General features: G+C 38.1%; 2 protein-coding genes across 5 annotated transcripts in view; one reads left to right on the top strand and one right to left on the bottom strand.

Annotated features, from left to right (window-relative positions):
• CIR1 (corepressor interacting with RBPJ, CIR1) overlaps window positions 1–13616 on the bottom strand; it is a 45384-nt gene extending 31768 nt beyond the window's left edge. Inside the window, exons 1-6 of the mRNA XM_028509925.2 lie at window positions 13473–13616; window positions 7705–7799; window positions 4305–4378; window positions 2994–3004; window positions 2840–2904; window positions 173–221 (exon numbers count right to left, since the gene is read on the bottom strand). Of these exons, the coding sequence (XP_028365726.1) occupies window positions 173–221; window positions 2840–2904; window positions 2994–3004; window positions 4305–4378; window positions 7705–7799; window positions 13473–13544 (366 nt within the window). The 5' untranslated portion in view covers window positions 13545–13616. The remainder of the gene's footprint in view (window positions 1–172; window positions 222–2839; window positions 2905–2993; window positions 3005–4304; window positions 4379–7704; window positions 7800–13472) is intronic.
• The window catches only part of SCRN3 (secernin 3), a 32382-nt gene continuing 30357 nt past the window's right edge, over window positions 13564–15588 (top strand). The window contains exon 1 of one of the 4 annotated variants that reach the window (XM_036023278.1): window positions 13564–13655. The gene's annotated coding sequence lies outside the window, so the exon portion shown is untranslated. The other 3 variants (XM_028509924.2, XM_036023276.1, XM_036023277.1) reach the window with 3 other exon arrangements.

Genomic DNA, 15588 nt, shown 5'->3' with positions numbered 1-15588 from the left:
CTTCAACAATGTGTTTATTAAATTTAACATTTTCTCCCCTAGTCCTCCTATTCTCTGATACAAACAGAAACCACAGAGCCCCTCTGCATCTTAAATACCTTTTGGACAACAATATAAAGAAGTACTTATTAATTAAAAATTATTCTTACAAAGTAAAATATGTGTCACTTGCCTGAATACCAAAGGGCTGATCTCGGATGTTCATGTCATCTTTGGCATATCTATTAAGTACAGAAAAATGTACAAACACAATATTAAGAATAACTTTATAATAAACAGCAGTTATTCTGAAAAATAGTTTCATAGTTCTAGGTACATTACAAAATGTGTAACTGTAATAAATATATAGAATTAAAAATTACTTAGTATTTCCAAATACCACTTAGTTATTAAGTGTCCAGTCTAATGACTATAATTTAAAAAAATGAAAAAAATAAAACTAATACTATATCAAGCAAATTGTGTAAGACAATCATCGAAAATACTTTCATATTAGATGCCTTTTAGTAAAAATATATTTTATTGATTATGCTATTACATTTGTCCCAATTTTCCCACCTTTGGCCCCTTCCACCCAGTAACCCCCATTCCCTCTGGCAATCCCCCTCCCCTCAGTTCATGTCCATGGGTCATGCATGTAAGTTCCTTGGCTACTCCATTTCCTATACTGTTCTTAACATGCCCATCTATTCTGCACCTATCAGTTAATACTGCTTAATCCTTTCACTTTTCTCCCTTCTTCTCCTTCCCCCTCCCCACTGATACCCCTCCAAATGATCTCCATATCTATGATTCAGTTTTTTAGATTCAGTTGTTAATAGTTGTAAATTTGTTGCCATTTTAATGTTCAAGGTTTTGATCTTCTTTTTCTTAAATAAGTCCCTTTAACATTTCACGTAATAATGGCTTGGTAATGAGGAACTCCTTTAGCTTTACCTTGTCTAGGAAGCACTTTATCTGCCCTTCCATTCTAAATGATAGCTTTGCTGGATAGAGTAATCTTGGAGGTATGTTCTTGCTTTTCATCACTTTGAATACTTCTCGCCAGTCCCTTCTAGCCTGCAAAATTTCTTTTGAGAAACCAGCTGATAGTCTTATCGGAACTCCTTTGTAGGTAACACTGCTTTTCTCTTGCTGCTTTTAAGATTCTTAATCTTTAACCTTTGTCATTTTAATTATGTGTCTTGGTGTGATCCTCTTTGTGTCCATCTTGTTTGGGACTCTGTGCTTCCTGCATTTTTATGTCTATTTCTTTCACCAAATTAGGGAAGTTTTCTTTCATTATTTTTCAAATAAGTTTTCCATTTCTTGCTCTTTCTCTTTTCCTTTCAGCATCCCTATGATTCGAATGTTGGTACATTTGAAGTTGTCCCAGAGGTTCCTTTGCCTGTCCTTGTGTTTTTGGACTCATTTTTTTCTTTTTGTTTTTCTGATTTAATGTTTTTTTTTCTTCCTTTTGTTCCATATGATCAATTTGATTCTCAGCTTCATCCACTCCACTGTGATTCCCTGTAAATTTTTATTTCATTTAGTGTAACCTTCATTTTTGGCTGGGTCTTTTTTATGCTGTTGAAGTACCCATGAGTTCCTTGAGCATCCTAATAACTAGTGTTTTGAACTCTGCATCTGATAGCTTATCTCTGTTTTGTTTGCTTTTTTTTTCCTGCAGTTTTGTTCTGTTCTTTCATTTGGGCCATGTTTCTTTGTCTTCTTGTTTTGGTAGCCTCCCTTGTTTGTTTTTATGTATTAGGTAAAGCTGCTTTGATTCCCTGTCTTGGTAAAGCAGCCTATTGTAGAAAAGTGCACCAGTAAGCTGGATGGGGTGGAGCCTCAGGTAATTGCCAGGGCACAGAAACCCACATGAACCAGGTTGATGGAATCTCTGATATGGTGTTGCCTCTCTGTGGCTCTGTGTGGGGGTGGGCTCAGAAAAGGGACAGTGGCTGCTGCCTGGCCTCTGGAATTTTTTCTAGAATGGAGCTGTCTACCGCCACTCACCCTGATGGCAGACACTTCAGTTTCTCCCCTCGTGCCCTGGTGCCCTTCAAGCTGCTGCCCTTCAAGCTGCTGCCCTGATGCTGGAGCTCTGAGGGAGTCTGCCTATGTCCACTGTGGGCTCCTTGGAAGAGACACCTGAGAATCCTGCAGTTTCTTCTGCCACCCCAACTCCCACTGACTTTTACAGTCAGAAGTTATGGGGACTTATATTCCTGGCACTGGAACCCTGGGCCGCGTGGTCTAGTGTAGGGCTAGGATCCCTCATTCCCAAGGTATCCCTCCCAATTTTTATCCACCACACATGGGTGTGGGACCACCCATTCTGCATCTGTGCCCCTTCCACCCATCTGGATCAATGTGATTTCTTTAATTCCTTGGTTGTTGGACTTCCATACAGCTCGATTTTTTACAATTGTGGGTGATAGATGTTTTATAGTTTAGTTGTAATTTGTGCTGTGGTTGTGTAAGGAGGTGAGTCATGTTTACCTATGCCTCCCTCTTGACTAGAAGTCTAGATGCCTTCTTTATGAATGAAAAGGCAACATAAAATAGGATATCAGATAAAAAAGTTTGAATCTTTGCCCAAAGATACGCTTATTGATTTTAGAGAGAGGGGAAGGGTAGGAAAGAAAGAGGGGGAGAAACAACAGTTAGTCTCTTTCGTACGTGCCCTGACCAGGGATAGAACCCAAAACCTAGACATGTGTCCTGACCAGGAATCAAACCCTGCAGTCTTCTGGTCTACAGATGACATTCTAACCAACTGAGCCACACAGCCAGGGAGGATAGCAGATAAAATTAATCACATATATTTTATCTTAAAAGAAAAACCAGTTCTTACTTTTCTCGTGGGGCTCCTTTCTGCCATTCAAATTTGTATTCAGTCTCTCCTTCTGTTTCTTCTTTCTAAAAACATTCATTAAAAAGTCTTTCAGTTTCTTCATAAAATTACAATCTACTGCAAATAAATTCAAACATAGAATATGGTGCTTTACCTCTTTGTTTTCTTGATTGCATATCAAAAATATGGGAAAAAAAGGAAGATCAGGTTAAAAATCTCATAAAAGTCTACCATATACTATACTATGATATCATGATATTTAATTGTAATATGTAAGAATTTATTGGTTTAACTTTTTTCTTCACAAGATAGAATTCAAGTCACTGAAGGGCAAGATACAATATTAAATAAAGAGATCATAGTCAATAAGCATATAATTCCTAATTTTTAAACTTTTATATTATCCATTGTCAGTGAATATTATGCCTTCTATTTCCAAATTCATTCAGCAAGGAGTAAAAATATATACAAAAGTTATAAAAAAGAAATGCATTTCTGTTGATGTTAAGATTTTGTTTTCCTCCCCAAAGGACAAGTCATGAAATACTACTAGTTAGACAAATATTTTTAGTATTTATTCTAGTGATTATAGCACTTTTAAAGGCTATTTTATAAAACAATGGCAATATTTTTTTAAACAATAGCAATTTTAAAAGATAAAGAGCAGCCTAAAAAAATGCCCGTCATGTTTAGTTACCTCAAAGAATTATAAATGGAACTGCCTTATTACTCAGCAATTTCACGTCTGGGAATTTATCTGAAGAAACTCAAAACACTAATTTGAAAGAATATATACATCCCTATGTTCATTGCAGCACTATTTACAATAGCTAAGATTTGGAAGTAGCCCACATGTCCATTAGTTGATGAATGGATAAAGACGCTGTGGTACATTTACACAATGGAATACTACTCTCTTGTAAAAAATAAGGAAATTTTACCCTTTGCAACATGGATGGACCTAGAGAACATTATACTAAGTGAAATACGCCAGTCAGAGAAAGACAAATACCATATGATTTCACTCACAAGTGGAATCTAATGAACAAAATGAACTAACAAGAAAAACAGAGATAGACTCATAGATAGAGAGCAGGCTGAAAGCTCAGGGCTTGAGGGGGCTGGGTAGGGGGGCTGGGAGGGACTGAGCAAAAAAGAAAAAAAATGAGAAAAAATTCATGGACACTGACAACAGTGTGGTGACTGATGGGGTAAGAGGGGTGGAAGAGAGACAGAGGAGGGTGTGGGGGAGATAAATGGCGATAGATGGAGACTTGACTTGGGTGGTGAACACACAATATAGTGCACGGATGATATGCTATAGAATTGTGCACCTAAAACCTGTATACTTTTGGTAACCAGTGTCACCTCAATTAACTCACTTTTAAAAAATGTTTGTCTTAACAGTTCTTAAACTTTAGTTGCAAACATATCAAAGGCTAAAAAAAAGAAATAAGGTAACTACCTTTTTTAGCTCCTGGTGGGGCCTCATACATGAAGTTAAGGCCATTCTTTACACGTTCATCTCCCATAAGCAATCTGCATAAAAAGACATAAGGTTAACAATTTTATGTAGGAGGAAAAACTTACAGAATAACTGTCCTCCCAACCTCTAAAACCCTGAAGGGAATTAAGGTATTTTTGTCAGAAATAAAGTTCCAAAACTTTACTCCACTGATTAGATGACATCTGAAATATCTAAGTCCACAATGATAGAAATAAATGACTAAATAAGTAAATAAGAAAGAAGGAAAATTTTTCTTTCCAGAGGAATTCAAATGAAAAAATGTATCAGGAACAAGAGAAATAGAAAATCACTGTTAGTAAACCACAGTAGTAACTGATGCAGGTGAGATCCACCAATAAATGGTAACATTAATGGGCAGAAGTTCCAGGAGAAACAGCTTCAATATTTATTAATTACCAAGATAAAAAAGTAACTTTTTTAAAGATAAAGAATAAACATACTATGATCTGCCGCAAAACTACTCTCCCACCTACACTATTTTTTTATTGGTCTAACTCAATTATTGACTGTTTCCTGAACACCCTCTCTACTTTCCCACTGTGCTGATATTTAGCAAGCTTTTACTACATGTAAATCAGGGCTTCTCAACAGTGGTAATATTGACAGTTTGGACTAGATCACTCTTGGTTGAGTGGGGCTGTCCTGTGCGCTGCAAGCTGTTTTTCAGCATCTCTAGTTTCTACCTACTAGTTGCTGGTAGCACCCAATCCCAGCTGTGAAAATCAAAAATGTGTCCAAACGTTGCTACATGTCCTGTGGGGCAAAACTGGTCCTCAGTTGAGAACCACTAATATAAATCCTTATTATTCTTTTTTTTAAAAAATATTTTATTTATTTATTTTTAGAAAGGGAAGGGAGGGAGAAAGAGAGAGAGAGAGAGAAATATCAATGTGCGGTTGCTGGGGGTCATGGCCTGCAACCCAGGTATGTACCCTGACTGGGAATCGAACCTGTGACACTTTGGTTCGCAGCCCATGCTCAATCCACTGAGCTACGCCAGCCAGGGGGAATCCTTATTATTCTTTATAGTTCAGTTTAAATGTGACCTCTTTCTTGAAGTCTTACCTTATTATATCCCACATGGAATTACTCTGTCCTATATTAGCATGCCATAGTTTTAAAGCAGTGCCTTTTCGATACATCAGTTATGATGTTCACCATTGAAAACCACATCCATCCCTTTCTAGTTTTTTTTGAGGCTAGAGGGGAATTATGTTATCACACTTTTATAGGCCCTTACAACACCACTTATTGTCTTGCATAAAGCAGATACTCAATAAAAGTTAACCAGATTAAATAAAATAGTGAGAAAAGTACTTAATTGAACTAAAAGTTTTATTTTTTAAGTTTTGCTCTCAATATACCATATATTTTAAAGAGAGTATTTAGCAGTAATAGTTTGGTACTACTTTGCTTAAGTTCTGTATTTTGATAAAAAGCAGGACAGAGTAGAAGTGAGAGTATGATCCAGGTAACTGAAGCACCACTATTCACTTGCTTGATTAACCAAGAGAAACCAGCTTCAGAGTTAGACTCGCAAATACATGTATAAAATGACAACAGCTAAAGGGTAGGTACTTTGCTGGAACAAACCAATGAAGAACTCCAGCCAGGATCCTGCCACTAACAGAACAATGACATACGGTCAAGTAAAGACACTTCACTTTACTTCTCAAAGTTGTCCTTGCATCTTTTCATTTCAGTGTATTTTAAAGAAATATCTTTGTGAGAGGTCTCAGTAGTTTGAGAATAGACTTTTCTTGTTCTTCTAAGCTTTGCCTAAGTTGGAACTTGATCATAGAATGTATGTAGAGTCACATAAATATATTTTATGTAAATTATAAGTGGCCACCTACAAATATAAGAGTAAAGATAGTTCACAGGGAATAGAATCCTATCTTTATGACATTCCATTCAAAAAAGCTAACATACAAGGTCTGTCTAGAAAAAGTCCAGCCATTGTTAATATAATGAGAATGGTCTGTCCAACATTGATGTAACCTGGCAGCCAAGGAGCGTGGACTGGAATGCACGTGTGTGAACAATGACAACTTCACTGTACTAGTCAGTGGGGAGGGAGAACCCATTCAGTGAGCGTGTGTACTGAGTGGCCATCACATTCAAAATGATTGAGCGAGCAGAGAAATGAATCTGCACCAAATTTTGCGTTATGCTTGAATATTTCTTCACAGAAACTATCCAGATGATTCAGAAGGCTTTCAGGGACAATGCAATGAGTGCAGTACAAATAAACATGTGGTACAAATGCTTCAAAGATGGTCAAGAATCCACTGAAAATGATCCACATTCTGGAAGGCCTGCAACATGCAGAACGCCTGAGAATGTTGAATGTGTATGGGCAACTCACAGTGTGAGAACTAGCAGCTGATCTGGGGATTCCAAAATCTACTGTGTCTGAGATTTTGACACAGGATCTTGGAATGAAATGTGTTGTGGCAAAATTTGTTACATGGCTTCTACAACCAGAGCAGAAGGAACATTGTGCTGCAGTTGATAACTTCATTCAAACTGCTACCAATGAACCCGATTTCCTCAAGAAGGTCATAACGGGAGATGAATCGTGGGTCTATGGCTATGGTCGGGAAATGAAGGCCCAGTTGTCCCAATGGAAGTTACCGGGTTCTCCACACCTGAAGAAGGTGCGGCAAAGTTGCAGCAAGATCAAGACCATATTAACCATGTTTTTTCATTAGGAAGATGTTGTCCATCTTGGGTATGCCCCTCCAGGCCAAACAATTAATAAGGAGTACTACCTCAAAGTTCTTTGTTGGTTGAAAGATGCAATAAGACAAAAACGGCTGCTGTTAAGGACAACTGGCGATTGGCAGCTTCATCACAACAAGGTACCTGCTCGTGCATCACATCCCAAGCAGAGATTTTTGATAAAACATCAAATCACTAAGGTGACCCCACCTCTCCCACAATCCCTCAAAGACCAGATTTGGCACCCTGCAACTTTTGGCTTTTCCCAAAACTTCAATAACCTTTGAAAGGGAAGAGATTTAAGACTGTTGATGAGATTCCGGAAAATATGACAGTGCACCTAGTGGCAATTCCAACAAAGGATTTTGCGAAGGGTTTTGAACAGTGGAAGAGATTCTGGGAGAACTGTGTAAGGCGTCCCAAAGTGCTTGCTTTGAAGGGGACTGAGACATTACCATCCTGTGTACTATGTTTCTTGTATCTTCTTCAATAAATGTGTCTTTTTCATAGTACATGGCAGGATACTTTCTGGACAGACCTTGTATAAGTCAGTTAGGGATCATTCTCATGCAATTGATTATTCTAAAATCACTAGCATAGTGGAATTTCTTACCTGTTATCATATGATTCTTGTTCTTTAAGATATTGCTGCATTAATTCTTCTTGCTTCTTCTTATCATATGATATTTTCTGTTCTGCCATCCATACCTAAATTAATGAAATAAAAATTTCAAATTAAATGGGAAATTTGCCTTTCTTTATAAATCATAAAACGCTATTGTATATAGTTCACAACATAATGCATTTTGGTCATAATGACACCATCACAAAATATCAGTTGAAGCCTGATTTGTGCTTTTGTACAAGTCCTTGAAGCCAACCATTCAAAAGAGTTACACTTTTAAGCAAAAATATCAAACTTGAGAACCACTCTGAGCACCTGCAGTACAACAGATTTCTCCATTCAGTCCCAGTGTTACTTCAGAGAGGAGAACCACCATCTGTTTACACGTAATAAGTCTAGACTAGAAAACACACAGGGTACAACCAGTAGGGTCAAATAGTGCCAAGGGGTACAAATGGGCATCACTGACACCTGAAGAGAGGACAAATGGAGGAAAAGGAAGAGGAAAAAAAGGAAAGGAAAAAGTTGTAGAAAAAAGGAAAGAGACAGAGAGGAAACAAAGAAATAAGAAAGAGGTATATCAGATATTTCAAAAACACCAACACCAGAGGCTGAATGTGTCCCAAAGTGAAATTCTCAAAACCAAAAATGTGGTGAAGGTAAAAAGCCTACACAACTTATGTAACGGTATTTAAGCATCTTTCTTCCAGGTTTAAAAGTCTTCCTACCACCTTTAGCATGAAGGACAAAGTATTTGACAACCATTCAACAAAAACAACTCAAAATTTTTGCTCCAAACATGCTAAGTTTTAAGAAGGTAAATTGTAGGACAAACACTTATGTTGATAAAATTATAATTATTAACTGTGTCCAGATGAGCATGGGGAGAAGGGTGCGGGACAAGACTGCCATTGCTCAATTTCAGAAGAAAAAAAAGAGTAGTCGTTAGTACTTTGGTAGTGCTGAGACAGGAAGGTTCTATGGGGACACAGTTGAGATGTGAACAAGAAAGATTAATGTGGAGATAAAAGCAGATATTGAAATGAAAAGAGAACCCACCACAGACAGAATACACTAGAAATTTATTTTGGTGTAAGTCCCTGAAAGTTTCTTCCACTGACTTTATACTTAACCAATATAATGTTATAATAGAAGAAAAATATATATTTGGGATAGGCAATAAAGGGCACCTGTTTGGAATTTTCACCGTAGCTTAAAATACAAACTGTCATAACAGAGAAATGCTCAGCAGAATAACACTAATAACATTCTAATGAATAACATATTACTTCTAACAGAGTAACTACCACCTATTTGCTTTAGCTTTTATAAAGTTATTTTACTTATCTCAATTGCTCAAGAACTTAAATACATACTGAGTATTTATCACAGACTGGAGTAAAAAGTAATAGAACATATTCTTGCCTTCAAAGTGCTAAGAAATCTGCTAAAAGAAAATCATACTAACTTTTCTGTAACTTTAAGCTATTTGTAATAAAAATAAAAGGTGTGAATTACACAAATAACAATAAAGTTTGATATTTGGATAATAGAAATATGTACAACATAACAAAATAAAGCAAAACAGTGATTAACTTTAGGGCACATGATGGAAGGCTGGTATAATGGAATACTTTACAGCAACTTTGGGTTTTAAAAAGTTATTTATTTTTTAAAATTAAGTAACTATATTCACAGCTGCCCATGTTATCCATTTCTTATATATGAGTGTGTGTGTATATATATATATATATATATATATATCCTTTCAAAGCTGCTGTAATGCACATATACATAAAAGAATATATAGGGTGGGGCAAGAGTACATTTACAGTTGTGAGTACATGAAACAGAGTTTATTTTTGTATTGTTATTTAATTATTGTATTTTCTATATGAACAAATGTAAACCCACTTTTGCCCACCCTGTGTAGTAAATCATACACACATTTCTTTTCTTACTCTTTTCATATATTGGTAACATATATTGCATACACACACACACACATATCCACACAGAGATGTACATAATTCTATACTGTGGAGATCATTCCAAAATCACTAAACAAAAAGCCTTCTTGTATTTAGGTGGGGGCGGCAGAGAGCTGGCTATCATTCCATTGTGTGGCTATAACATCACTTATTTAACCAATCTCTTGCTCTACTAGTGGGCATTTAAGAAATTTCCAATCTTTTGCTATTAAAAACTGTGCTGCAATAAATAGCCCTGTACACAAGCAACTTCATACATATTAAACAAGATTTTAAAGAAGATCAAAATTTTGCCAAGGAAAAAACAGGGTAAGATATTATCAGTAGAGGGAACAACTCAGTCTAAGGCCCAAAGATATAAAACCAGAATTAAGCAGTTTGATATTGCTGGAATATAAAATCTGAGGTGGGAGAATGGCAGTAGGGGACGAAGGAGGAAAAATAAACTGGAGCCAGATAACTTGGACTTACTCCTGTGATATTTTAATAAGAAGAGGGAAGAGATCAGATTTGTTCTTTAAAAAGACTACTCTATGGAAACAACCCAAATATTCATCAACTGATGAATGAACAAATAAAATGTGCTATATACACACAATCAAATATTCGTCAATAAAAAGAAATATAGTAGTGATACACTGAACATGGCTAAACTTTGAAAACATTATACTAAGCAAAATAAACCAGTACTTGTCAAAAGATCACATATTTTATTATTTGTACGCAATGTCCAGGACAGCAAATCCACAAAAACAGAAAGCAGATTAGTGATTCCTAAGGCTGAAGAGGTGGGAGGGTTAAAGACAAATCGGGAAGAACTGCTAACAGATGTGGGTTTTGGGGTGCGTGGTGATGAAGATTATATCTCAGTAAAGCTGCTAAATAAAATAGTTATTCTGACAGCTATGTAGAGAACAGATTTGAGAAGGGTCAACACTGGGAGGCAGAAAACCCAGTTAGAAAACAGTCCAGGTGAAAGACAGTGAATCTAAGCTTAGACACAGGCAGTAGTGGCAAAGAGGAGATAAAGATTCAAGAGATATTTGGGAGGTGAGACCAATAGAATTTATTAGCTACCTAGATAAAGGGGTAATGGGAAAGGGATGAATCTTGCCATTCTGGCTTGGGTGACTGGGTGACTGTTACTGTTAGGTAGGAACTAGGAACCAGCAGCCAGAGGGGAAACAAAGACAGGGCCCTCACTGTTACAATCTAACAAAGAACTTAATATAGGAGGCGGGAAGCAAAAGGAAAACAAGTCTCATCAATTAACTCAGCAGTCCTGAGCTTGGTTTGATAAGATGGCCAGGTATCCCAAGCATTACAAGGAAAACAGCACAGGGAAAGGGGAGAGTCCTTGAGACCGTGCTGAGAAAAGGGGCTTCTGTAACAATCTCACTAAGATTGCCAGGCATTCTGAACATCACAAGCAGGAATCACACCTGAGGAAGAGGGGGCCTATGCTGGGAAAGGGACCTCTGCAACAATTTCACTAAGACAAAAAGCCTTTACTAACCAGGAAAGAAAGTCTGTGTAGCTGTACATTATTCCCAAAGGGGGGAAGGAAGGGGAACCTAGAAGCCAGCTAAATTGTATAACCCCAGAACCCTAACAGTCAGTGTACTTAGCTAAGTACTCACTTGTAGCCTTGCCTCAAGTGTATAGAATAAACTTACTAACAAACTTACTAGCAACTTTATGGGTGCCTGCCTGCAGCTTTGTGCTTGTGTATGTCATAAATGAACTTGCTATCTCATTTCCACTATACTTATTTGTCTCTCACTTTAAGTCATGTCTTGTGAGTGAGGCAAGAACAGAGGCAGGGGAAAGAGCCTCTTGACTCGGTCTCTCTCATCCCACCCATAACATTACTCCCTACAGGGTCTGGCTGAAGTAACCCCCCATGCGTGTGGTTGGTAGGGTAATGTATGGGTGTAATAATTTGAACATGTCACCTAAAACGTCATACGGTGTGTTTGAGTGTGATATTGTTATGTTACAGAATTACATTCTTATGATTTTGTAATAACAGATTTTGTAATAAAAAAGGGGCATTATTTGTGCCAGACACTGTATATTTACTACTCATCTGAGACAGTAAGTAAAAGAAAAGAGGAGCAGATTTTGGATGAAAGATAAGTTCCATTTCAGAAATGTTGAGTCTGAGATGCCAGTGGAGTATCAAGATGAAACTGTCTACTACATGGTTGTTTCTGTGGTGTCTTGAGCTAGAGGGAGAGACCTGGGGCTGTAGCTTTGACAGTGAAGAAGGGGTAGTTAAAACTACAAAATTGGATACACTTGCGTGGGAAAACATACACAGTAAGCAAGACCTAGGCCAAGAATGAAACCTTGGGTAACACCTATATTTCCAGAGCAGGCTAAGAGTACAAGTACATGTGTAGGGGCAACTAACATTTTATTGAGCACCCGACTGCGTGGTGGGCACAGTGCTAGGTGGTATCTTGTTTCAAAGCCTTTATCTAACCAGGGGTGTCTGAACTTCTGGCATATCTGAGCCACACTGGAAGAAGAGTTGTCTTGGGCCACACATTAAATACACAAACACTAACAAAAACAAACAAACAATCTCATAATGTTTTAAGTAAATTTATGATTTTGTTTTAGGCTGTATTCATAGCTATCCTGAGCCACATGTAGCCTGTAAGCCGTGAGTTGGACACCCCTGCAAGAGGGAACACCCTGAAATAATTGAGGTACAAAGACACAAAAATTTTTTTAAATCAGGAAAAGTAAAAACTCACAGAAAGCCTCACAGGCATGCCATTGACTCAATGTTGATCATTATCTCTTTAAAGCTATTTAAAATGCCACTTATTATTACTTAAGGAAATAAGTAACTCATTTTAGGTTAAAAACTGTTATGGTTAGTGGGCTTCAAACATAATGTCCTGTGTAAGCTTATGAAATATGGTAAGTCTGAGGCAGCCAATATAATCAGAAGCTGATTGCTAAAACCATCACTTAAAACTGTTTATTAAACCATCTTATTTAATAATCATACCAATTTCACCAGTCAAGGCAGCTGACACTGATTATCCTTCATTTATAGACTTGGAGATGGGAATGAGGGATATTAACTATTTTGTGCAAGGTATCAGGGCTAAAAGTGACTGTGCCGTAATAACTAGAATCCAGGTCTTATTCCAATGCTCAGATCTTCCTACTTCAGTTCTGCTTTCCACTTCTACAGTATTGAGCAGTTTTTCTTTACCGAACCTAGTAGACATATAATTGATTGCTTAAAAAGCCAAACTAAAGAGGTCATCAGAAAGGCGCTATATTACCGGGTGGAATAAGAAGAGGAAGCAAGGGGGTGATTTTATTTCCGTTTTGAGATTTACCTTATCTTAAATAAACAGGAAGTTTTAGTTTGTACAGAATAGCAGTGCTCCAAAACAGTGACCCCTGGGATTCGAAAAGGCTAAGCCAGAATCTGCTGAAGGAAGTAATGAGGAATCTCTATGACCAGTTTTCCCATCTTAGGGACTTAAAATCTCGCTTACGGAACCGACAGAGCAGAGACCAGAACCGCCTGTTTCCGGGCTGATGCAGAATAAACGTCGAAGACCAGTTTTGTCAACGAGTTTCTCAGTGGGGGAGAAAGTGCGAGAACACTAGGGCTTCAGGCCTGAAGAAGAGGCTACTAACGCAGGGATCCTAAGGACACCATCACTCCCATTTCCAGCACCCTTCGGGAACCCAGTCAAAGGGCCAGCACCCTCCCCAGCTCCTCTTACTCACTTTTTTGATATTGGATTTGGAGGCGGGATGAAAGTCCTTCTTGCACATGAAATTGGCGAAGGATTTCCCCATCTTGGAGAAGAATACAAAGAAACCATCCACTAGATCTGAGAGCAACGTAAACAAACTCTGCCGCCTAACCGGAACTGCGCCTTCGGTGCACTGAAGACTTCCGGTTGAAAGGTAACAGCTTCCGACAGCTAACACTTCTACAAGCCAAAGTTCGCCTTTTTCCCTTTTCACTTTGGGTTGCTCTGAGGCCAGGTGAGGTTCGCGCACAGGGGAGGGGTGTGCGTAGTCGAAGTAGGAAAACGGAAAGTGCAGCGCTATCGGACCAAGGGGCGCTGGGAGGGGTTCCGGGTCACTACTGCGCGGGGTGCCGTTTGAACGCCCTGAATGGGGTGCGGTGTGCAGCCGGGGCACCGGCTCTTCTGCAAGTGTTTTAAGTTCGAGCCCTTTACCCTGTGAACGCTGACTCGAATTACATAAAGTGTTCTGCACCTATTTTCTCATCTGTGTTACAAAAGTAGTAATTATCGCAATATGTAGCACGTTTGTGAAGATGTTTCTGAAAGCATCTAAAGCATATAAAATACAATGTCAGCTCTACAAGTGCGAGGGCTGTCCATTTTGTTACCAGCTGTACGGTGCCTGGTGTAGAAAGATGTTCAACAAACTTTTGTTGAATGATAAATGCACAGGAGGTGTTAGTAAACGCTCCCAAGGCTTCCCTCCGAAATGGGCTTAGATGTCCTTCTAATCAGGATGCATGTTTCCTTTGCTTCCCCTACGACCCGTTAGAGAGGTCAGATCACCTAGTGCAGCTTATGGCCCTGAGTCTCCAAGGTTTTAAGTGGAAGTGGCTGCTGCAGGAGATCCGTCAATCAACTATTGCGTGTGTGTGTGTGTGTGATGCCTTTTGTAAGAAATTACTCGGCTGCCAAATGATAACAATAGCTTTCATTCGAGTGTCTTCTATGTTCTATGTAGTGCAAAACGCTTTACACATTGTCTTATTAAGTTCTCATAACAACCCTGTGAGATCATTACCAATGAGCCAGGGGCCAGAGAGAGAATAAATAACCTGCTTCGCAACACAAATAGAAGGCTATCCAAGAAATAAAGGTTGAAATACACACACAAAAAAGAACAGAAGCAATTGTGACCTCTCTGTTTCCATCACTGAAGAAAAGAGAAAAACTGTAGGAGTTTCAGGCTGAAGTTCTTTCCTGTTTGAATCATTTTGTCTTCTTTCTAATGAAACATTTATTAGATTTAAATTTTGTTTTAAGATGTCTGCATAAAACCATTTTAAGTTTTGGGCATTATACAACAAAGGGAGAAAACTATAAAACAATGTGTTCATTCTGGAAGCACAGTAAAAACTATGAGACACTTAAGCGTTCTAAAATTTAGGATTTAAGATTTTTCTGAATTACAAATGAACACATAATCTTTTTATTTAAAAAATATTTTATTGTTATTCTGTTACAGTTGACCCCATTTTTCCCTTTGCCCTCCTCTGCCCAGGGCTACTCCCCACAGGAAATCCCTACCCAGTTGTCCATGTCCATGGGTCACTCATACATGTTCCTTGACTAGTCCCTTTCCCTTCTTTCCACCATTATTACCCTCCCCCCTCTCCTCTGGTCACAGTCAGTCTTGAGCACATAATCTTGATATTAAATTCTGCAATCAGGGTTTACAAGTTACAGATGAGAAATTTCTCATGGAAATTTGAAATTTTATTGACATCTCTTTGTATTTGTCTGATTTAGTGAGTCTGTTTCAAAGTGTTAGTCTGACTAGTATTATAATCTGTGTATTCTTCTCCAGCTCAAAGGAAATTCCTTCACAAAGGAGAGCCGTTCCTCCTTCCTTTGAGGAAATAGTGGATACACAATACCAGGACTTTTCTGTAAATTCCAGTGATGAAAATACAAAGTTAATAAGACATAGTCTCAGGCCTCGAGGATCTCCTAGTCGGTTAAGGACTCATATATGTACATAAATATAATAAAATATGGTCTCGACAACAGTAGAACTAGGTATAGGGATTCCCAAATATAGAAATAGTTAAAGGTGAATCAGGGAAGACTTCAGGAGAAAAAGATCT

Source organism: Phyllostomus discolor, chromosome 4 (genome assembly GCF_004126475.2).
Source record: "Phyllostomus discolor isolate MPI-MPIP mPhyDis1 chromosome 4, mPhyDis1.pri.v3, whole genome shotgun sequence".
In the NCBI taxonomy this organism is placed as follows: Eukaryota; Metazoa; Chordata; class Mammalia; order Chiroptera; family Phyllostomidae; genus Phyllostomus; species Phyllostomus discolor.
The sequence above is the reverse complement of the archived record's forward strand: the minus strand, read 5'-3'. Positions and strand labels throughout refer to the sequence as shown.